The 23,339-nt window shown below is 38.6% G+C and overlaps 1 protein-coding gene across 1 annotated transcript in view; it reads right to left on the bottom strand.

The window, feature by feature from the left end:
* Nucleotides 1-5,788: 5,788 nt before the first annotated feature.
* Nucleotides 5,789-23,339, bottom strand: part of ALKAL1 (ALK and LTK ligand 1) — a 50,626-nt gene continuing 33,075 nt past the window's right edge. Inside the window, exons 3-6 of the mRNA XM_073329414.1 lie at nt 16,261-16,314; nt 10,808-10,888; nt 9,076-9,152; nt 5,789-5,863 (exon numbers count right to left, since the gene is read on the bottom strand). Coding sequence (XP_073185515.1) covers nt 9,088-9,152; nt 10,808-10,888; nt 16,261-16,314 — 200 coding nt within the window. The 3' untranslated portion in view covers nt 5,789-5,863; nt 9,076-9,087. The remainder of the gene's footprint in view (nt 5,864-9,075; nt 9,153-10,807; nt 10,889-16,260; nt 16,315-23,339) is intronic.

Here is a 23,339-nt window from a genome sequence, read left to right as displayed (position 1 = left end):
TAAGTAGCTTAGATTTTAATATAATTTGATGTTTCACAGCATCCATAGACACAATCTAGAAAAAAAAATTCTGTTTAAGGTGTCAGAGGTGATTTGCTCACAGTGTTCTAGCTTATGTAATTTTAATATGTCTGACAAGAGATATGTTAAAGAGATGACAAACACAGATGGCTAAATGGGAATGGCATGTCAGAGAAGGTCTTAACAACAACTAATTGACAAAATCAGAACCAAATAACTGAGTACAATTTTTATATATATATTTTTTATGTCTTATAGTATATGTAGATCAAGAGAGAATAAAAATAAAATAGTAGGTTGTTTGGTAAGGCAGATTTTGATATATATATATATGTATATATATATATATATTTTAATGTTAGTAGAGACTTAAGTCAACAGCATGTGGGAAGAGGGCCCATCGTATCATTTCTTCTAATAAATTAAAATATTTCTGATAGTATGCTACCTACAAGATTGATTCTGCCCATACAACTTTGTTTGCTCAGCAGAGATTTTGTAGGGTTTGTTTGTTTGTTTTAGTTTCAAGTGCCCGGAAATCATATTTGCGTGGCAAAGTCTTCTGTGCAGTGCTGAAAGTATGATATTTCATTCCAGTTTTTAAAACTCATTCAGTTGGACCAAACATACAGATGCAATTTTGACAAAGGAGACAACTGAAATTTTAAAAATTCATCTATGCAACAAAGACTGTGATGTCTTATTTTTAATTGAGTCACTAAAATAACATGTTGCCAATTTTTGTGGCACAGTATGACTTAGAACATGTAAAGTATATTTAGGAATGGATAGAGAATATTGTACGGTGTGGGAAACATATAACTTAGCTGTAATTCACAACTCATGTATACAACAGAAACTCTGACAGTGTGTGAATTTCAATGAAATTTTTATTGCTTTAAGTTCACGACTGCAGTACTCGCAAGAAGCAGAACCACAAATTCCAGTCTTTTTCAACATATGGCAATAAACATCTTATTGCATTCTGCATTATATATTTCTTTTATGCTTCATATTTTTTATTCTGTGTCAGTTTTTACTACTTTACTTCTTGAATTCCTTTTGGAGCAAAGAGTTTTAATCACTTTTTGATCCTTCAATGAAAGGATCTAAGCAAGTGCAACCAATTATTTATCATTAGAGTTAGCGGTGGCACTCATCCATTAGAAATTTTCTGTCAATATTAATGTATTTTCATGGCACATTTAAGGAGTTTTCAATTTTAAACTTTTAAATACCAATACATGTTGAAGTTATAGCGATGATCTAAACTATAGCTTTTGCTAATCTGCTGTAGGAGTGGCTTAGCAGTTTAAGCAGTTTTTAGATTTAAAGTGTTTAAACTGCTCTAAGATTGAGATTCATCCAATCTAGAGCACCCTCTGAGAGGCCCTATTCACCTATTAAGATCTGTTTCAAAGTTGTGAGTAGCCCTTAAATAGGTTTTACGTGGGGCTTAGTCTTTGTGTGGCATATTTGGAGTGAATATCAAAAAAACCAAAGCTCTTTCTATTGTAAAATGGACTTCATGTAATGGGAAAGAAGAAACATTTCCCTAGATGCCCAGATTTACAGCACCATTAATTTCAGTTTTGCCTGTATTCTGTACATTTGTTCAGGAATCGGGATGAGTCGTGCCCACATTTACTTATGCAAAAACGTTAATTGATCACTTATGTGAAGTGGGTCTTATCTGAATAATGGGTCATAAAATGAGACCCATAGATGGTAATAGGTAAAAATACAGTACCTATATACTTACAATACATGTATTTCAACCATGCTATCTATCTTGTTGTTTTCCCACCATAGGATGCAATGATTAAACACAAGGGGTTGTCATCAAAGCATTGTGCAAGATTTTTTCAGAATTCCCCTGTCTTTTTAGACTGTTAAAGCCTCCCCATTGCTTTGCCATATTATTTGATGCTTCTGTAATTCATATACCACTGGCATTCATTAAGGTCAAGGTGGCCCCTGCAGTGAAGTGAATATATATACTTGTAATTAAGCTGCCAACACACGTTTCTGTAACCTCTGGGTTATATTTCCATCCATACTTGGACTACGGTCTTTTCTTTCTGCATTCTAAAGGAACGAGAAAGTTAAAAGGACCAAAAAAAAAAATCTCTATTGGTACCATCTGCCAAGATGCTCATTCCTGGGCCTTAGTTCCCTAGGATGAGATTAGCATAACTTGCACTGCTCTTATAGCATATTGACCTCTGGGGCCGTGGTAGTGGAGAAAGAGCATTAGCCAGGCCCACTAATGGATATTGATACGATCCCCTGCAGGGTACAAATGCTGTCCTCTGAACATTCCACAGAGATCCTTCCAGGCCAGGCTTGGGGGGAAAAGCTCCCTGTGGCTATGCATCTGCACTGCGTTAGCTTTTCTATATGACCTCCACATGTTCCTACCTACTATATAGCCCCACTGCCCACATTGTATAGCCTTTGCCTCCAGCTGCTTTATTATATTTTCGTAGTCTTTCTATGCCCTCTTTCTGTCTCTGTGCTCTAGTGCCTTGCAGTGCATCATACCTCCCTGTCATTATTGGCAGCTGCTTTGATCTTCCCTTAATACTTCATCATGAAGACTGATTTCTTCATCTACATACTAGCATTTGCGCAAAAGCAACCCAGTGCTTTGTTGCAGCAGTTCTCTTGGCAAATAAATGCCTGATCTCCATTTCAGCCCCTGGTAATTTTTGCTTGCTCGCTTTGCCTCATAACAGTTACCTATGCCATCACCATGAAAGCTGACCGCTCCACCAAATGTTGGCTCCTCGATACACTCAGGGCAGGGATTAAAAGTGGGTGGTATCAAGCTCCAGGCCACAGAGGGAGCCTCCACACAAAAGACTGAAGCAAAAGAGGGGGGCTAATGCCTGGGTGCCCCAATATTGAAAGTCCCAACTCCAGGTAGTGGATGGAACTACGTGAATCCCAGAAAGACTGTAGCAATTAAGGGCCAAACTTAAAAAGGAATGGTGTCTAAATATATCTATAAAGTATATGCATGCGGTTAGTGGTTTGTATACGCAGGCACAACCGAGACTCCTGTGGTCTTGAAAGTGTGGCCCAGCAACAAATTTTATCATCTTTGAGATTGAAAAATGCTGCATCTAAATATTTCTGGAGTGCCCTTCATGTAGTAGAATATGAGTTCAGATTTCTACTCTGATCTGTTTAGGTTTGTATCAGACAATTGGGTTGAAGGAATGTGGTAAGAAGGTAGCCACTTGGGGAAGTCAGACAGTAGGTGTGTGTTTCACAGCCTGGGAAAGGCTAGTTTTAACTCCAGCTCGTCACAAGATAGCAGGCTCTAAGAGTCCTAGCCCTTCAAAGGCTAACCAGAACAAATAACCTTCTCCGCACCCAAGGTTCCCAGCAAAACATGACTTACCTCAGCCAAGGCACCAGAAGAAAGCTGAAAGTCTGATTCTTAGGTTTAGTTTCTTCCTGGTCTCAGTCCTGAGGGCTCACAAGCTTATGTTTCTTCCCTCATTCAGTTCACTCACATTCTTTTTCTCTCAGCCCCAGCATCTGAGTGTGAGAAGGAGGGACTTCCCTTCGCCACATATGTTTCCACCCTCTCTTGATTATCCCTGCACTGAGAGAAGATAGCTGCACCCTTTCCTATGGAAAGGCAATTAACCATTTCCCTGACAGTCAAGGACCAGGGTCTTTACCTCCTATCATGGGGAGGCAAAGCTTATGATTTAGTTACAGACCTTCAAATTACTATATTATTATAGGTTAGCCAAGAATGACATTAAATAGCCCAGATCAGGCTTCTTCAGCCTGAAAATAAGAAACTGCATGGGATTTTCTTTTAAATTGAATGTGTGTCTACGTGTCTGAAATGACCTTGGATATTATGCATCCAGCAAGGCTTGGGCAAGGTTTTCCTGCAGTGACTCTTCCTACCCATGGCTATGATGCAGAAACTCATGTCTGGGAGACAGTCTTTTCTCTTCTGCTCTCATGGCTTTCAGTCATATGGAGACACTGAAAAGGAGAAAGAGGCAGCCTATGGGCCTTGCTAGCAGGGAGGTAAACAGAACAGAATGGATGCATAGAAGCTCTCTGAGAACTGTCTGGAGTGGGGAAAGGTATTCCCCATGAGCCTCTGGTCTTCCCCTATTCTTTGATCCCAGAACTCCTGAGATCACTCAGTTTCCCTCCCATCCTGCCTCACTGCTCCTTGGAAAACTAGAAGAGCATGGTCCAATTTCAGTTTGGGGTAGTCTTTCTACTACTAGAGAAGGTATGTGCAGAGAAGCAAGCTCATCTGTCTCACTGAAATGTCTCAGGGAAAAGATCCTAGAATTTCATAGTTCAACATTTCATTAATAAGAATACTGTCTCCATTATGCATCAGGTCAGGGCCTGAGCTCTTCTTCACTTTGAGAAAAGTAGGATGTGATGGTAAAAAGTTTGAGAAACAACAACAACATGAATTTATAAAGGAAGAGCAAATGTTACCTTAATTGCTGGAGCTGCTCAATCATTAAAGAAAGATGTAGTAGTTAGAGATTTTTCTAAAATATTTGAACTTGTCATATTATTGTCCAAGTTCTTACACTATGTCCAAGAGGCTTCAGAGCAGCAGCAGCAGAAGCATATATATGCAGTGTGGTATACTCTGTGTAATAAAAATCTTGCTTTTCTTGGGCAGGATGGCATATTGAACTGGCCTAGTGCATTGTCCTTACTGCAGCTTGCTGTGGTGCATTGCACTTGTTCTGGGTGGCTGCAAGCTGGGTTTGTAGGGGGTTGTTCCTTCTAAGCATGCTCCTTCTAGCACTTTTATATTGATCTCTGGCATTACTTTTGTGAAAATATTTCTACTGTTGTGGGCTGTGTCAGGATGCTATCTTTAGCCCTATACTAGGTGCTGTGTTCATTGTGCACTTTAGGTACATTCTGTACTCGCATTCACATACTTAATCACCTGCAGACTGAACCCGTAGGCAAATGTAGCTCTTAGGAAGCAAACTTTGTGAAAGTCCTGTGCTGTGTAAAATCAAGGGTTAGATCTCTTAATCAAATTTTATTGCAAGTTCTCCAGCATTACATTAGTGTTCTGTTACAGCTAAAGTATTATGTTATCTCTGTAGTAAGTTCCAACTCCATCCAAGGTGTCAATAAAAACAACTTAGAAACAGGTTATTTTTATATTCTTTATTCCACCAAAACTGCATTGCAGTCTTCCAGTCTTTTATAGTATTTACATTATTTGCAACTCTTTCCATAAGTGCCAGTACAAATGTAACTGATGATCATCCAGAATAGCTGTACAAATGTTCCTGAAAGCAAGGTGCATTTCTGGGAATTATTTTCTTATGTGCAATAATATATAAAGTATATATTTAACAAAGCTTCATAATATACAATATCTTCCATTGAAAGTAGAACATCCCACTTACAGCTTATTCAGATTTCAGTTACATAGACTTTTGCATTTCAAGTTAGTGCAAATAATGAAAGTAGGAGCCTGAGCAAAATGGTGTAAATACAATGGAACAAGAAAATCAACAGCAAAAACTAACCAACTCACTGCATATGATAACATTTAATTAGTATATTATTATTCTTTATATACAATATATTTAAATAATTGGCTTATTTGAGCTATAGGAAACAAATTTACAAATTAAAATAAAATAATGTTTCCTTCACACAAATATGGAATGTCCAACATATGAAAATAAAATGCATCTAGTAACAAAACAATGCTGTAAATCAAAAAGATACAAGATGACTTTTCTATTATCTTGGGGAAGATTTCAAGGCACTTTCTCGGCAAATCAGAGTTCTCTTGTAATAGAAAGGACTGCAAGAAGAACAAACATATCTGGTTTCAGAGCTGTGCAACACTGATGTGGTCTGATTAATCCAAATCTGTTTACAAATTACAGTTTTGTGTGAACTAAAGAAACCTCTAGATTTGAAGAAACCTTTAGATTAACTCTGTGGTGCAGGTGGATTTTGCCCCCCTGCTGTGAGCACTAATGAGTTTTGCATCTGCAAATCCTAACTAATGGTGGTAAGAGGCTTAAAAGTTAGTGGTGCATGCTGAAAGTTTCCCATGCATACTGTACAAATGCATTGGCTGCCATTTTTATCTTTATTATCGCCACTCCCAAGTACCATTGTGTACTACCTGTTCTGCAATAAACCACAGTAACTTTAATGAGACAAAACTATAAAGATTGTAATTGCAACCACGTAATCATTCTTCATATAAACTATGTTCCTAAATGCTTTACAGCGTTGTCATTTTTGTAACCAAGCTAGCAGGTCACCTAGCCAATCTACACATATTGTATCACATCAGTAGACTTCTCCGTGGTCCTGAAATGGAAACAGAGGAAACCTTTGTACATCCCTTCCTGGAAAGGTTGGTGTAATATACTTTTGGAAAGAGAGCTTGGGATTTCCAAAGGAAAACCTGAGCCATAATGTACAAATACCACTCCATCCTTTTCTCCCAGGGCATGGAAAGCAGGGGAAAGAACAAGCTTGTGCTCCCCTCTAACACAGTTGCTGTTTTGGTTAAACAAAATTATCAAGGTCACTTACATCCTAAAATGGGCCTATTTTTTATTTTGTGGGGGGGAGAAGGTACTTAAATATCTGCGGTGAGGTTAGTCCTGCTGTTGGTGCCATGAAGGAACCCAAAAGGGCTCTCTCAGATGTAACACAAGGAGCAGGTCCTTCATGGGAGACAGGAACAACAATAATTTTGGTTCTCTGTCAGCTGCTGCAGGGAGCACTACATTTGACCTTATTGAGCCAGCAGGAGGAGAAGAATCAATCACACCAATTAAATCCTCAACTAATGGGGTAAGGAGAAGCACCAGTCCTGCCCACTGCTGCCAAGACAAATGGCAAGGGAGCAAGCAAAGACACCCCCATTGCATGATGGGTAAGAGGTAGGGTAGAGGAAGGTGGGTCAAACATACCCCTTGCCCTTCACCCCCCCCCAAGAGAAAAGCCTCAGCTGCTGTAAGGTACTAGGGTTGGAAAAAGGGGCACAAAGAGCAGGCTCTGATCTCCCCTGCAGGAGGATAGAACATGGGAGAGGAGAGGGAGGCAAGGAAGACTTGGGACATGTTTATACTGTCTGACTGTATTACTTTTTCCCTCTAACCTTTACTTTGTTTTTTTTAAAGAAAGCCCAAATGCATGTTAAAGAGAACATGGTGAGTGGGAAGCTGCTCACATTGCCTGCCCTTCTAACCTCCAAATCAGCTCTTCATTTTCTATCCATTTGGCAAGTGAATTAGGACAGCTGGGTCCATAAATCAGGGGCCACTTCTGATCTCCTTACCCTGATTTTTAGGATAAAGCAGAAGGCAGTAAACTTTCTGGGGAATAGGCCTGCACTGAGGCTACAGCAAACATCTTTAGCTCTATCAGAAGACCATGTGAAGAGAAGAATGGGAACATAGAACTGTCTGTGGGAATCCTGCAGAGCGAGCTGGAGGGGTAAAAAAAGACATGGAGGAGGGAAGACGAGGCAGAAGAGAGGCAGGGAAAGCAGACCAGTGAGACATAGTGTAAGAAGGAGACAAGGAGCAGGAAAAAAAATAGAATTGAGTAGGGGGGAAGATAAATATTGTAGAAACACACAGGAAGAAAATAAAAAACAGAGATAAACAGAAGAGAGATGTTAGGAAAGACACCTGCTTCTAGTCAGTGAGGAGACAATGGGCTAGAATCAGTGGTGTGCTGTGGCAGTGGAACAAAGCATGTTGAGATAGTGATGACTCGGGTTTAAACAAGGAAAATAAAAAATACTGGGATAAAAGAAAGAGTTGTCTCATTTCTTCTGGCACTAGAATATTGATATATTTTTCTAAGCTCTCCCCCCCCAACCAACCCTCCCCCACCCCCGGATCTTCCCATTTTCACTTGGGAATCAAATCAGCAAAGGCAGCTGCTTTTTATCCTGCTCTTCTTTCCTTATTCCCTTTCAATTTGAACTGAGATCTTGATACCAAAAAAAAAGACACAGCTTCTTAAATCTTAAGGCTATCACTATATTTTAAAAGGAAAATGTTTTTGAAATCATGCTACCTTGTGGTAACTTCTTTGCAAGCATTGTTTGGGTGTAGTAAGAAGTGAACACCAGCAGAAGATATTTAAATAAACAAATATCCCAGCTTTTGATATTTATAAGCTATGATGACTCTAGAGTGCTTTTAACATCAGCATGAAAAGTTTGAACATTCTAAACAGCCTTCTGAGAGTCTATGTGGTTGAGTGACGTTCTTTCAAAGGTGTGCATTGTTTTCTTCCTATTTATGATACTGTGCCCCATATTTAACCACAGGCAATGGATTGGTATCCAGAAAGCGTGCTGCCCAAGAGTTAATAAAGCCTCAGGCTGTATTATGTTTTCTATGCTCCCCCAAAACCTCCGCTTTGATGAATGCAAACCCTCCTTCATGCTTGTTCCCGGGGCAGACTTTGGAGTTACAGATGCACCTGAATCTGGTGCAAAGGCACAGGACGTTTTGCACTGTGCCTTTAAGGGATTCTAGCCCACCTGGGATCTTCACAGATATCAGGGGAATTGTGGGTTGGGAACCAGACTTCCTGTTTTTTTCCATGGAGGAGCAAACCCTGCTACATGGAAGAAAGAATCTGGAGGAAATACTGTGAGGGAGCTTCACAGATTCCCTGCCCTCCCACACCTTTCCAGGTTCCTTCTCAGATATTTCCATGGAAGTGGGTCATCTCACCCATAATTATTTAGTGCCAGAAACATCACATGGAGCCATGAGCTAATATAAGAATACTACATTGGAGCATGCATAACAGATGCAGGACAGGTCTATACATTAATGTGCTATCTCCATGATACACCAGTAGGTGCAAAATTCAAACTGTGGCACAATAGAGCACATTAATACCAAAGCAGCAGGTTATAAACACTAACATATTTCTGTTTGTTTTCTAGATAACAGGTGAAAGGTATCAAGCAAATCATTAGGCCATAAAGTAAACAAGGATCAGATGAAGAAAAAGGATACTTACACAGCAAACTTTCTAAGGTTGTGTACACAAAGGACTCATTGCCAACCTTGTTAGTAATCTTGCGCACCTTTTGTAATCTATAAAATAAAATAATTCACAACAACAATAAATAATTGGAATTGCCATGTATTCTGGGTGAGCAACATTAATGTTCAGAGTGGGAACCAGGTTTATATGAACTGCACAATAAAAACATTTCTGTTTGAAATACATGAAATAATTTGTGCTGGTTGCAAAATGATACCAGTTACTTATTACAATTTTGCTCTTCATCACACACCTATGGTACACCATTGTATTAAAAGAAGGTAAATTTTGTCTTTTGCTCCTTACAAAATCTATATAATATGAAGGAATCACATGGCTCTGTGAATTTAATAAATATACATAACGTGCAAGGCCATATATACAATCCTGTTCTGGCAGGGTTTTGGTGTCTTATGAGATAGAAGATAGTGAGGTCACAAACCAATTAAAGGGATATTATTCAATCCCTATACACTACAGGAAAGAGAAAGTAATTTTACTACAATGAACAATATTATTTATTCTTTACAGGATCAGGCCTTGATTTCTATATTCCCAATTCTACACAGCACAGGGATTGGAGAACTAGGGCCTAGTATTATTCAGTCAAGTTCGGACTTGGCTATTCTGGGTTGTATGAAGGCCAGATTCTGTGAGGTACTAATGTTCAATGGGACTTGAGCTCTCAACACCTCACAAGAACTGTTCTCTACTTTTCAGAATAATGACATATGTCTGGAAGTGTGAGGTTTTGCATGACTAATAGATTTAAATGTTGTAGACAAACAGTGCTGTTGATTGCCAGTCAGTTTCTCTTTTCCTTTCAGTTTCACTAGAACAATTTCTTTGTTAAGAGTTCCATTTTCCCCCCTTTTAATACATTATTTAGAAAAAAAAATTCTTAAACAAAGCTCTGGTACAGATTTAGCACCTGGCCTTGAAGTCCTTATTCAGGTAAACCTCCCATTGAGTTGAAATGGGAATTTTAGCTCAGTAAGGACTGTAGGACTGGGGCTGTAATCTGTCAATAGTAAAAGCAATGATTCTCTTCTTGCTGGCATTATTTTTATTTGCAAAAAACAATTGAAAATTGGGAGTTCATTGGTTTTCATTCTTTGAGGTGTGTATGTAATTACAGAAAATTCTTCTAAAAATTGGCATTTTCTTGCTACAATGTATCCATTTTCCAGAGGCCTGGTTCTCTTCTCACTTACATTAGTCTTATTTAGGAGCATCTCCATTGAAGTTAATGGAATTACACTAGTGTAAAACCAATGAAAGTGAGAGACAAATCAGACCCAGTGTATTTTCCATGGTATGGCGTGAGGACCGCTATAAGCAAAGGTTATGATCAGGCCTAGCATGGCACACATTTAGGCCTGGTTGTATCAGCATAGCTACATTGGTCAGGGGGTGGAAAAAAACACGTCCCAACTAATGTAGCTATGCCAACATAGCCCCCAGTGTAGACACCACTATGTTAACAGAAGAGGCCTTCCATCCATTCAGCTAACGTCCTTTGAGGAGGTGGTATTCCTGCACCAACAGAACACATGTTTTTGTTGGTGTCAGCTGCATCTACACTACAGAGATATGCTGGCATAGTCTACATAGTAAAGGCATACCCTTGGGAGGCAAAACAAGCATGTTTATAGACGGAAAAACACTGCTGTTAGAGCTAAAAATCATTTCATCTGTTACTTACATGCTGGTGTTGAACAGTCCCTTGTGTTGTGATAGAGCCGATGGAAATGCTTACTGCACTCAGCTGAGAATGAGACTGGCCCTGTTGGATCGCAAATAGCAGTTAGTGACAAAAGGAAATGTTTGAGTATTTCAAAGCCTGTTTGATAGCTAGTACATGTGTATATAAATCCCCCTGCTCCAACATTCTTCTGGATGAAACACAATCTTCAGAAACAGATCTGTGTTTGCCTAAGACATCACAGGTTGAAAAAAGCAAGTCTGAGCCATCTCACAACTGCTAATGTTTTACAGCCTTAATACAATTATGCTTAATCTGTTAATACAATTTAAACAATTACATTGTAATCTGATTATGATGCCACAAGATAACAGAAAGGTGTTATGTAAATTGGTGTGGAGGTAGTGAGAAATTTTAAATTCCAAAGTCAAAATATTTTTATCATTAAATTTTCCCTTATTTCCTTTTTTTCTATTTAACACATTATCTCACCGTAATGAGGTCCTATCATGCATTCTTTCACTGATATGATCATGGTCTATGTGTCAGGAATACAGTCCTTTGAAAGTGAAACAGCTCTTTGACTTGAAGTCCCAGAAATAAGTCCAAAGCCAGGAGTAAATTTTCCAATAAAGTAAAAAACAAAATTGTGTAGCTACCACAGTGCCCACTTAGCTCAATATACAGTAGTCTAATGTGGAAGGAATAAATATGATGTAGTTCATTGTTTGGCTGCTATAATTTTTATCTCTAAAGAAGCAACATTTTAAACAAAGTTCCCAAGTCCAGCAAAGCTAAAGTAATTAGACTACAACTTCAGTTTGCTTTAGATGCTGCATGGAGACTTTTTGATTCTATGTAAGGATTTGTTTTATTAAACTGTTTTAATAAGATAGCAACTTGCAGGATTGGCCCCATAGTGCCTCTTGCAAAGTATTATGCATCCTCAACCACTCACTGTGTTTCAGAGTTAGGCTCAAAGGAAAGTAACTGGTTTGCCTCTGCTATTTTGGATCCATGACATCTTCCTAGCTGTGCTTCCTAGTCTGGGCATACAGTCAGTATCTTCTGTTTGCATGGCACAAATATGCTGAAACTGAGGAGGACTTCAGAACTTGGCTCAAGAGTTAAAGAAAGTGAAACAAAATAGCCCAAAAGTAGCTAATAAGCCAGGAAGTCAGATGAAGGTGGTAGGAATACCTGGAAAAATAGTTATTTTTCCCTCACACATGTGAGATGAAACAGAAGTAAAATCTTTAAAATTGATTGTTATATTAGAGAACATCTGGGGTTTTAAATTAAACCCTTATTTTGTTTAATGTGTTTATTGTCCAAGAATCTTATATACAGTACTTATTCAACATTTAAATTGATCATAATCTCTTGGCATATTTGATGTGTAGAATATTTTTCTTAATTTGGAAGCATATGGACTATGGAAAAATGTTGATTATTTTTCCGCATCCCGACCCCTTCATAAATGTAGGATGCCCTAAAACTAACAATGAATGTCTGTAAAATGGCTTGTGTTGTTTACAGTGATGCAAACAGGATTATAATTTGGAATAATAGGATGAAATTAAGACATTGAAAATGTAGACTAAATTTCAAGAAAAATTTACTGATGGTGAGATCTACTAAAGTTATGGAATAGTCTTTCAAGGGAAGTGGCCCCATTACTTGAGACCTTTAAAATGTATATTGGGAACATTACAAAATATACCATAGGGAATAATCCTGGGCTACGTGAATAGACTACGTGATCTACGGGATAATCCAGCTTTCCCTATTCATGCAAGGAATTCTTACTGAGGTAAACAGTCTGACTAATTTCATTGGGATTACTCATACAGAAATGGACTTATATGATTAAGGGCTTCAGGATCAGGCCTTATTTAGGTCTTTATCCATCGCTAACTTCTGTATTCTGGTCATATGTTCTACAGTATTCATGGATATTTTTCACTATCATTTTTGACCAATGTACTCTGTTTTAGGTACAATTTCTATTCCATCTAAGTTCTTATACTGTACCCACTTCAGTATTTGAGCAGTTAATGTTAAACAATATGACTAACATCAGTCTAGTGACATTTTCTTTTTTCGCTCCCCAAAAGAGAACTCTTATGAGTGTTTTTAGTTGTTGTTTTTAAAATAAATAAAATGGGTGTATTACGCACTGCTACACTGGAAAGCAAGGTCAAAGACTTTTGCTGCTGGTGGTTTTATGTGTGTTTGTTTTTGTTTTTTTAAGGTGTACTGGACAGGGGTAAGGTTTGCAGTCACTCTTAGTTCCTTCAACTAAAACTTCTAAAACTGGGGATCAGGCACTAGAAAACCCTTCTCTCCTCTCACACATGCTTTATTCAAAGTAGACAATCCTACCATTCCTGAGAAGAGTCAAAAGTGAAGGAGCTTCCACAGGGTGAGACAATACTTTATGTAACCTGAGCCCCATCATTTACAGCCTTAAAAATATGGACCAAGACCTTCTATTTGACCCATTGTTCTATAGGAAACTAGTAAAGTACAGGATCATGTGCTGGTTCCATTCTGTATTTCTGAGATGTGCTACTACATTCCACACCATTTGTAATTTTATCAGGACTCACGTTTTCAAGCCCAGGTACACTGTCTTGCAATAAACCAGTTAGGAAGTAACAATGGCGTATATGATCAAGGCCATGTCTTTATTGGTTTCTAAAGCCTCAGGTGATAGAGTAGATTCTGTGCAGATGCAACTGTGCAAAAATCCACAGTCATCAAGAACTCTAGAATGACCCTTAAACTGTGCTTAGCTTGAAGATTTGTGGACATTTGACCCTGAGTGAAGGAGACAGCACTGAGGTAGCAAGCTCTGTGAAGCATTGCCTTTTGCCTCTAAATATCGCTTTGAAATATCCAGGAAAAATATGTTCAAACCAATTTTTATTTTTAAAGAAATCTCTCAGTGATGTAGGAAAAAGTCAGAGATGAATTTACAGAGGCATATGAAAGAGTTAGAAGGAGAGGCTGAATGGTTAGGGAAGATTCTGCTGAATTTTGCCTTTAGTCCATTGGTAGAAGAACTTCAGAATCTGAAGACATTTTAGTAGATGGAAATGGATTTCCACTGAAAAAGGGAGGACTTTGGCATAGAGGAACAGGATAAGATAAAAAAAATATCATGTTATTAAACCAACTCCGAAGGTGATTAAGGAGGCTTGAAATGACTGAAAGCTTAGAGGGGTTAAAGAGAAGGGAAAGAGGGGGAGAGAACGAGAAGGAGCTTTCTGCTTTTCAGTGTTATTGTTTTATTTAGAAATAAAAAATCACTTGATTTGTGTTTTGAGTATATGCATTTTAAGTAATTCAGGCCACCCTTCCTTTTTTAATTTTTTTTCCTATCTTGGAAAACAGTACCTACGATACACCAAGGCAACTCACTTCTCAACATCAGTAGTATCCAGAACACTTGAAAAACCCAAGAGACATTGAAAGTTAAAGCTTCTGGAAGCAGGCCCTGTCCAGGAGGAGTAAAATTGTAATCTCACTCCACTAAATCTTTCAGCAAAGAGGTAGATACGGGTTCTTAGTTTAAGAACAACTAAGGAAGAATTAGTAAAAGGAAATTTGGTTATCAGTTGAATGTACATTCTTCTATTCAGCCAAAAAAAGCTTAGAACAGCTGGATTCCTTTACACCACAATTGTGGCACTTGGGAACTACAGGACTTTTAATCTCATTGTATTTCTCTTTGTCTCTTTCTCCTAATCTTCCCCCTCCTTCCTCCCATATTTTCAGTCCACCCTGCTGCCCCTCTATCTCCTTCGACCCTTGCAGAGAATCCTCTATATCACCTAGTTGAGTTACTTTCCACTTTGGCTGGAGCTACGTCTCATCCCTCTGCTACCTGGGGTCATATCTCCTGCTCCTCCTTACCCACCAGGACTTCCTCATCTCCCTGTCTCCTCTCCAGTCTCCTCTTTGCCACTCTTCCCTGCCCTAAGCTGCGTCTCGTTCTCCTCCCCACAGGCCTGGGGCTTCTCTCCAGCTTCCTTTTTCATTTGGTTGCTGCTATTTCCCCTCCAACCTCCTGTTCCTCTCTCCTGTTCCAGTTCTCTTGTTCCCAAGTCCTCTATGCCCCATAATATTCAGGAGCACTCTTCTACAGGTCTCTCACCATTACCACTCATCTGATATTCTCCTACCCCTTAATTCCTGAACATGGTGGGGGGGAGAGACTGGAGAGGAGTTTGGGAGGTTTTCAAGCTTTGAAATTGAAACCAGTGTTTGTTTTTTTAACCATTTTATACATATATATTTTAAACAATGAATGATTCTTATGATTTTTATTTGATTTAATCTTTTTCATTTCCTAAATGTCTACTTATTTTTGCTCTTTAAAATAAACTTTGATATTTACACATCAATCATGGTCCTGTGTGTGACTGAACATAAGAACAGAGAGAGAGGCACTTCACTTTTAGGCTGATGAGTGACAGAGAATTGCCTATAAATAAGCTTGGCAGAATCCTTTTTTTATTTTTATTTTTTATAATTTTGACAGAAAATATTGATGTTTATTTTTAAGCGTTTTTTTTAGATTTGGATTGATTTAAATGTTCAGTTACATAAAATTATGGGGTAGCCACAATTATTTAATGACAGTAGACACTGAAATTCAAAACGTTTAAGCTTTACAATCTGTTAAAACACAAATTGTCAACATCACATGTCAAAATGTACACACTTAAATCAACAAATTATACCTGCTTTTACTACTCATTTGCTAGTCCTTTTCTAATAAGCCTAATTCAAAAGTCTAAATCACTGCATTTTGACTCTAATAAGTTCTCAGGTAGCATTTTCCCTACTTTGCCTATTTGCAATTCAGTTATCATCGGTGGAAATATTTTGTCATCAGTTTGAGTGTATCGTGACATTGATGTTTACTAACATTTAATCAATAAAAAATTAATCTTTCTGAGCCTACCTATAAATAATAAACATAGCCTAGAAACAGCCATAATACTAATGAAGTTGAAAATAAGAACAGTAAGATAGCTCTGACATAACTTTATGGTCAAGGACAGAATAGGGTAAAATTAGAGATGAACTCAAGGTGACTTTTCAAAGAATCATCAAGGGAAAGCAGATGTGATTTACATTCATGTATACCTCATTTTCCTCATATCAAATTGCAAATGGCAATCTGATATATATATATATATATTGCAGTATATGGATATATTCAGTTCATCAATAGCACTGGCAAGCTGTTAATTTAAATCCAGTGAGATTATGGGGACTGAACTCCCTTAGTCTCTTTTGAAAATTCCAGCCTTAATTTAATTTCACAAATGTTAAATTCAGAACCAGACATTAAGAATGATATTAGCTATGTAACTAGTTTTTCATGTCTGTTTAGAATATAATCATGTACACGAATTAAAGCAAAGAGTTGTCCTTACCTGTAAAGTGTTTTATGAACTTATCTTTTAAATTGGAATCTCTTGGAAATATTTCTGAAGAAAAAAAAAATATACACATGATACTTTTATTACAATAAACTAAGAATAAGGTGCACACAAATATGCTATACACACACAATAACCTCCCATATTGGTAAACATTCTCGGTTTCATAGATATGATATAGTTTATTAAATTAGCTTCAATATTTTTTCCAAATAATTCATAGGTCGATCAATTAATGCCAGAAGGGATCATTAAAATCTTCTAGTATGACCTCCTGCATCAAACAGGCCATAGAATTTCACCCAGTAATTCCTGTATTAATTAAATCCATATCTTTTAGTAGACCTACACCATATTTTTTAGAAAGACCACAATCCGATGAAGTGAGCTGTAGCTCACGAAAGCTTATGCTCAGATAAATTTGTTAGTCTCCAGGGTGCCACAAGTACTCCTTTTCTTTTTGCGAATACAGATTAACACAGCTGCTACTCTGAAACCAATCTAAACACAGGAATGCTGTGCTAGACTGTAAGTACTCAGGTACCACAGTGACTGGGGCCATATAAAAAACTAGATAGCCGAATACAGTATCTTGTTCTACAGATACCTAGAACTTCTGGCTTCGGAGGAAGGGGGAAACACTCAGTAATACACCTAAAACATGATTAAATTCCCATTAAAGTAAATGGAGCTTTTCCCCTGATGTCAGTAGGAGTTAGATCTTGCCCCTTCTCCAACATCTATTCCTTATAACTCTGCATCATTCAATTTACACTTAATTATAATTGTATCAGATAGTAAATACTTGGATCATAAAATACATGCTAATAAGTAGACAAATTAGGAGTTAACATTATGGACTTGTCACTAAACATGTATAGGCACTATAAGCTGTTTCCTTCTTGTTTATATAGTGTTAAAGTCTCTGTATTCTTCTTCTGCTCTCTACCCAGTTCCCAGAGACAAACAATAGGAAATAGCTCTACCTGAATTTTTTTAATATTATCAGCAATGAATCCAGCTCTGGTCTGAATTACCTCCCATTCAACTAAAGATAGAAAGCAAGTTCCCTTTCATAGATTGGAAGACAGCAGCAATCTGTCAAAATAAATTGTTAGTGACTCTGGGCAGGGATTTTGGTTTGGGGTTTCTTTTGGCTGGGGGAGGGGGCAGAGATGGGGAGAGACTGTATTTTTTAGGTTGTAATTTTCAAAGGAATTTATGTCCCCTAATCCTACTGAATTTCGATGAGACTTGGGCATCTAACTCCCATAGGCACCCTGGAAAATCCCAGCCTGATCTGACATGGATTTCATTCGTTGGCCAATTCATTTCTTCCCCAGCACACTGAAGTTATTTTCATGAAATTTCAGGGGATTTAAAATTACTCTCAGTGAAATGTGAAAAAGGCCTTTACTTTCATTTCACTAGAATATTCCCAGAAAGTGAACACACACACACACACACACACACCCAAGCCATAAACAGAGCTGAAATAAATTTGTATTAAAAATGTGAATAGTCACAGATTTTTTGGGTAGCATTTTCCCACCTGCACCTGCTAACATGAGCAGCTCTACCTGAAACTAACTGGTAGCACTAGAGGAGCAACAGTAACTTGCACTCTGAAGCAGTTCTCAATTTAAAGGAAACATGACCAGACTATGAGGCTAACCATGAGAGCCAGCATGATGGTACTATTGTTAAGAGAGTTAATTCTCATCTTTTTAGTTGCGTCTTCTCAGTTTTAAAAGCAGGCATGTTTTCAAAATTACCGACACTAAAGATCAACAAATTCTACCAAGATTTAAAGGACTACAAAAAAAAAGCCATATTCCCAAAGCACTTTAAATTAAGTGAAACCAATGGCAGCCATTGCTGGATAGACTGTATACGATGGACCCAACAACAGAAGCCAGAAGCAGAATCTTGACACAGAGTAAGCTTCCAAAAGTTGGTGTAAAATTCCCAAGATAAGAGCCCTGTGCTACTTTAGCCAGGCTTGCGACCAGCTCTTTTTAACAGTTTTAGTAACATTTCACATGGTACGCATCACCTATTAAAGGATGCTCATGTAGCAAGGTAAATTGCTCAGGTGCATAATCATTTCATGAAGTGAAAACAGCATGTGTAGTAGAAATGAGCTATATTTGCAAAGTTTTGCTTAAATTATCTTCCTATGGAGCTGCACTGGGCATAAATACAGCAGAATAGTATCTTATGTGTGGAAGATGCAAAGGAAATTTTTACATGGGTAAGCAGCATATATATTTTACTCTTTGAACATGAAGAGAATGTGGCATAGGGAGGTCAAATACAATCATAGTACTATTTAAAGACCACAAATATATGGGTATAGGATACTAAGCCATGTATGTACTCATATAGAACATACATGATGCAACATATTGTGCATAGATTTATAATCTTGCATTTCCCCTTTATATTGATAGGCAAAGTTACAAATTAATTATAATGACATGTATTATATAAGCAAGAGTTCCATCCCTAGTATAATCCCAATTAATAATCATAAGAAATCTTCTTTACTCAGGGATTTCTTCCTTGGTTCCAGTGGGATCTCTCATCTTGGATGTCTAGTCTCCTTTGGATAATTAAGCACAACGGGGGCAAATCCTGCCCCTCCACAGGTGGTGATAGTCATGAAAATTACTAAGGCTGGAATAGTGGTGCTAGAACTGTTCTACAATTGCTCTGATGCCTGGGGCAGGAATGATGGTTTTATGGTTAAAGTATCAGAGGGGGATTGAGAGCTAGGCTTTTCCTTGGCTCTAACCCACAGATTTTGTGCATTACTTTGCTTCTGTCTCCCTTCTCATTCTTTGTCTTGTCTAGATATACTCAGAAAGAAAAGGAGTACTTGTGGCACCTTAGAGACTAACCAATTTATTTGAGCATAAGCTTTCATGAGCTACAGCTCACTAGATATACTGTGAGCCCACGAGGTCATGAACTGTTTTCTACTCCGTTTGAACTGTACTTAGCATAATGGTGCCCTGGGCCTTGGCTGGGCCTCTCTGTGCTACTTTACTCCATTATTCTCTTCCTACAACAAAACAAGTGACTCCATGTTCACTTTCTGCATTCCAAGGTCTGGGTTATATGTAAGCGGGAGAATGGTCCTGCTATTGTGGGGAACTTTCCTGGCTTCTGCACTACCCTGTGAAGTGGGCTAGAGAAAGGATCTGAGTCCTCGCTCCCACTTCCTTTACCCAGAGGCCTCTCTGCCCTTGAGGACTCCCCTTCCACAATCCTGTCTGGCACAGTCCTCGTAACCCCGACAAGGCTGGGTCCAGGCTTCCAGAGGGGCTCAACCCCCAACCCTGCTGTGGTCACCTAGGACAGGGGCTAGGGTGTCCCCACTCTCTGCACTGGGCACTTCCCTGACCCACTGACCATTTCATACAATTTAAAGCAAACACAAGTTGTTTAATTAACAATTAATTTTAAAAAAGAACAAGGAAAAATGGGAAAGGTTAAAGGAAAACACATCACCCCGCTCTGTGGCACGGAACATCACAAACAGTGTCTCTGGAATGTCAGGGCAGTTCACAGTCTGTTCCTTGTAGGTCCCAGGCCTTCTTCTCAGGCCCTGGCTGTGCTGCAGGGATGCTGTGGGTTGGAAACTTGCTCTGGTGGTGGCCACACACCTCCGGGCTTTGGGTGGTGGGACCCTTCTTCCCAGCATCAGCCCCCCGTCGGGTTAAGATTGCCCTCCAAGTCGGGCCTGCAAGGACCCTTGGCTGGGGAGGGGGTCTTTCTGCGCTGGGCCCTTTGCCCAAGGTCTCCCCTTGGCTGGCCCCAGTTGCTCACCACACCTGGCTCCGTGGCTGCAGCTCTGTTCCCAGCACAGGATCTGCTCTCCCTGGGCTGCTTCTGTGACTCTGCTCCCAACTCTGACCTGCTTCCTGGGCTGCTTTTCTGGCCGCTCTGGATCCGACACGGCTCTGCTCCCCAGGTCAGCTTGGGCCCCTGCTTTCTCCTTAGCTCGGCCCCACTCTGTCTGACCCAGGCAATTCCACCTGACACGGAGGATAGGACCCCTTTGGCTTCCTGACTCCCCAATTAGCCTGCCTGCCCTGTCAATCAGGCTGATCTGGAGCATTGGCCTCCACACTTTTGGTACTGGGAGCTAACCAACAAAGACACCCCCACTGAATGTTAGTAAGGGGACAACCCCTTACATATAGAACATTACATTGTGCAAGTCTCTAGTTATCATTACTGTACAGCATTTACTTTTGCAAATATTGTGTAAGTGGTTTTAAATAAATTATTTTTCAAGCAGAAAGCAAGGGGTATTTCATTCTGGTTATATGACCAAACATTTTCATGCAAAGCTGTTTTGTTTCATCCTATTTCTCAGGAGAAATGCCTGAAAAGGTGGGTTTTATTTTGTGGTTCTACTGAAGCTAAATTAATTCCATTACTAAGGAAGAGTTTGGAACCGATCCTGCACTATGTTTTAGTAGTATTTTTTCTATTAGTCTAGTTTAGAGGTACTTAGACTTTGTGTAACTGAGAGAGGCAATGACAACTTGTCAGGAGCCCAACGGATACACCTACCTTGCCTATAGGAACATACTTTTCATGGATTTTACACAAATTCCCAGAATCATCACTTCTATCTTTGAATCCCTCCATTGAAATATTTAGCATTGTCTCTGCTTATTCCTCTGTGAATGGTAATCTTAGAAAAATATACATTTAAGAATATCTGCCTTAAAAAAGAACCAAATGTTTATAAGTCAGCTCTGGACTTATTTCCACATATTTGGACTTCAAATTCTTTTACAACTATGGTATTTTAAGCTCTATGTAAGCTCTTTTTTTGTGTATTTTCCTGGCACCAGTATTGCAGCTAGAGAATGAGAATCTGGCTCTTCCGCTATAAACCTTGATGCTCAGTCATCCCAAATCACATTTTGGCATGTATGCCATAAATCCAAGCAACATTTTCTCCAAAAAATTATTTCAATTCAAGATACTGTTTATTATGTTGTATTTGTTGTTGTTATTGTTTAACTAAAAAGGGGGAGGGGGTAAAAAAAAAGATTTTGCAAAGCTCTTGTCCTTAGTGTGGACTGGGCTTGTTTGTTGGTTTAGGAATAAAACTTTAAAATGGCCAAGAATATATTTTGATTTGAAACATACTGGAACACACTCAGTAGGAAAATTTAGTAGCATTCTTTGTCACAACAGAAATTCCCCATTCATTTCTATGGGGCTTTTCTTCAGCAAAACCATCCCATAATGTCTAAGGAGCCCATAGATAGCCGATTAAGACAATATTACAATGCCAAGATGAAACAAAGTTATTGTGAGATTGTCTAGATCTTGCTACACCCAGTTTAAACAAATTTATATAAATAGAAAGTGTTACAATGCTAAAAGCAAAAACAAAATATTGCCAATGCAAGTTAATTAGTCAAATCATTCACTGTGACAACTGAGAAGAATATTTCCTCGCCCATTATTTTGGAAATCCTGCAGACTGGTGGTGACCAAAGGGAAATGCATAGTCCAGTCCTTGCTGGACTCTATTCAGCCCTATGTGCCAAAATCCAGTTTCAACATCATATTTGGCCTGGCAAGTTCTGGCAGAATATCATACACTGTGGGAACTGTCACCTTTTCAGTTCCTGACACAATGGCTATGGAGGTATGGAGCACCTCAGTTTGCCTCACAAATTAATGCACAGCTTATTCGGGCAGTATTGCAACTCTAAGATACACCTCTTCGCACATTCTTGCATTCCTTGCAGACTGTTGCTAGGATTGTATTTTGAGTTTGTTACTGAGAAATTATATTTACATACTAGGTGCCTTGTGCTTTCATTGTACAATATCACAGTGTTCACTTTCCTTAATGATAGCTTCTGGGTCTAGTGCACTATGGGGAATCATGTTGCCCAGTGTCCCACTTTGCAAATGGGCTGAAATCATCTTCCTGGAGCAAGTGTACATGAAGGTATAGAGCTCCCTGAAATATGATGGCTGCTAAATGAGAAAATATTCATCTCAACTGTCTAGTTCAATACTTGTAAATCAATCCATCTATGTTGGCTCCCAGATCTATTTCAGTCTTTGTTCTATTTTTGAGCTTCTCTCTTTCTTTCTCCAGATACAATCTAATTGGTGCAACTAATAAATGCATAGTTAACTCGGTAGATTTCCTGCCCTCCCCCTCGCCCCCAATAAAAAAAACCCACCTCGTATATATATGGTGTGTATACTATATACACACCATATATATCATTATATCAATATATATCATTGCTTCCATCAGCCTAAGTGAAATATCTCTTTTTGTTTAAGAGGAGGCACTGTATATATCTTGTGTTAAGAAACATGCTCAACTCTCATTGACTGAAGGGTTATTTTGAGGGTTTGGTATGTGTATTATGTTTTATGGGGGATTAATGGGAAATGATTTGACACTCAGTAGGGATGTTACACCCAGAGAAGATCTCCCTCCCATGAATAGTACAAATCTGTTTGAAATTCAGAATTGACAATGCACTGCATTGTAGTGTAATGAAGATTTAAGGACGTTAACTAATGTTTTATCACTTTCTAAGGGTGGTCTATTACCGGTGACACCACAAGTGAAAATGGATTGGCTGGTTTCATCTTAGTACAGGACTCAAAATAAATCAATAATAAAACAAGCCAAAAAACACTGTCTGCTCAATAGAATATCATGAATTTATATACCACTGCCGTCTACAGAATGGAATATGCCAGACATGCTCAGGCATATCATTCCTCTCTGCTATTTGAGCTAACTGAGCTGTTACTGTAATTCACCATGTAATGGCCACTCCTATAGCTCTCCAAATAAAAGTCTGTTTTGGGGAATGAAAGCTGTGAGTCAAGTGTAGTAACTAATTCACAATGAAGCATTTGACTAATTTATTTTCCTTTTCTACTTACGCAATATCTTTGAACACAGCACCAGCCTAGTGGTTTTATTTGCTGTACAACAAATCTGTATTCAGTATTTTTACTCTAGTTGTAGAGAATATTCAAATGTAAACTGTGATAGTTGG

The sequence above is a fragment of the Lepidochelys kempii genome, chromosome 2 (assembly GCF_965140285.1).
Source record: "Lepidochelys kempii isolate rLepKem1 chromosome 2, rLepKem1.hap1, whole genome shotgun sequence".
Lineage (NCBI taxonomy): Eukaryota > Metazoa > Chordata > Testudines > Cheloniidae > Lepidochelys > Lepidochelys kempii.
Note: the sequence above shows the minus strand (reverse complement) of the source record. Positions and strands in the feature narration are given on the sequence as shown.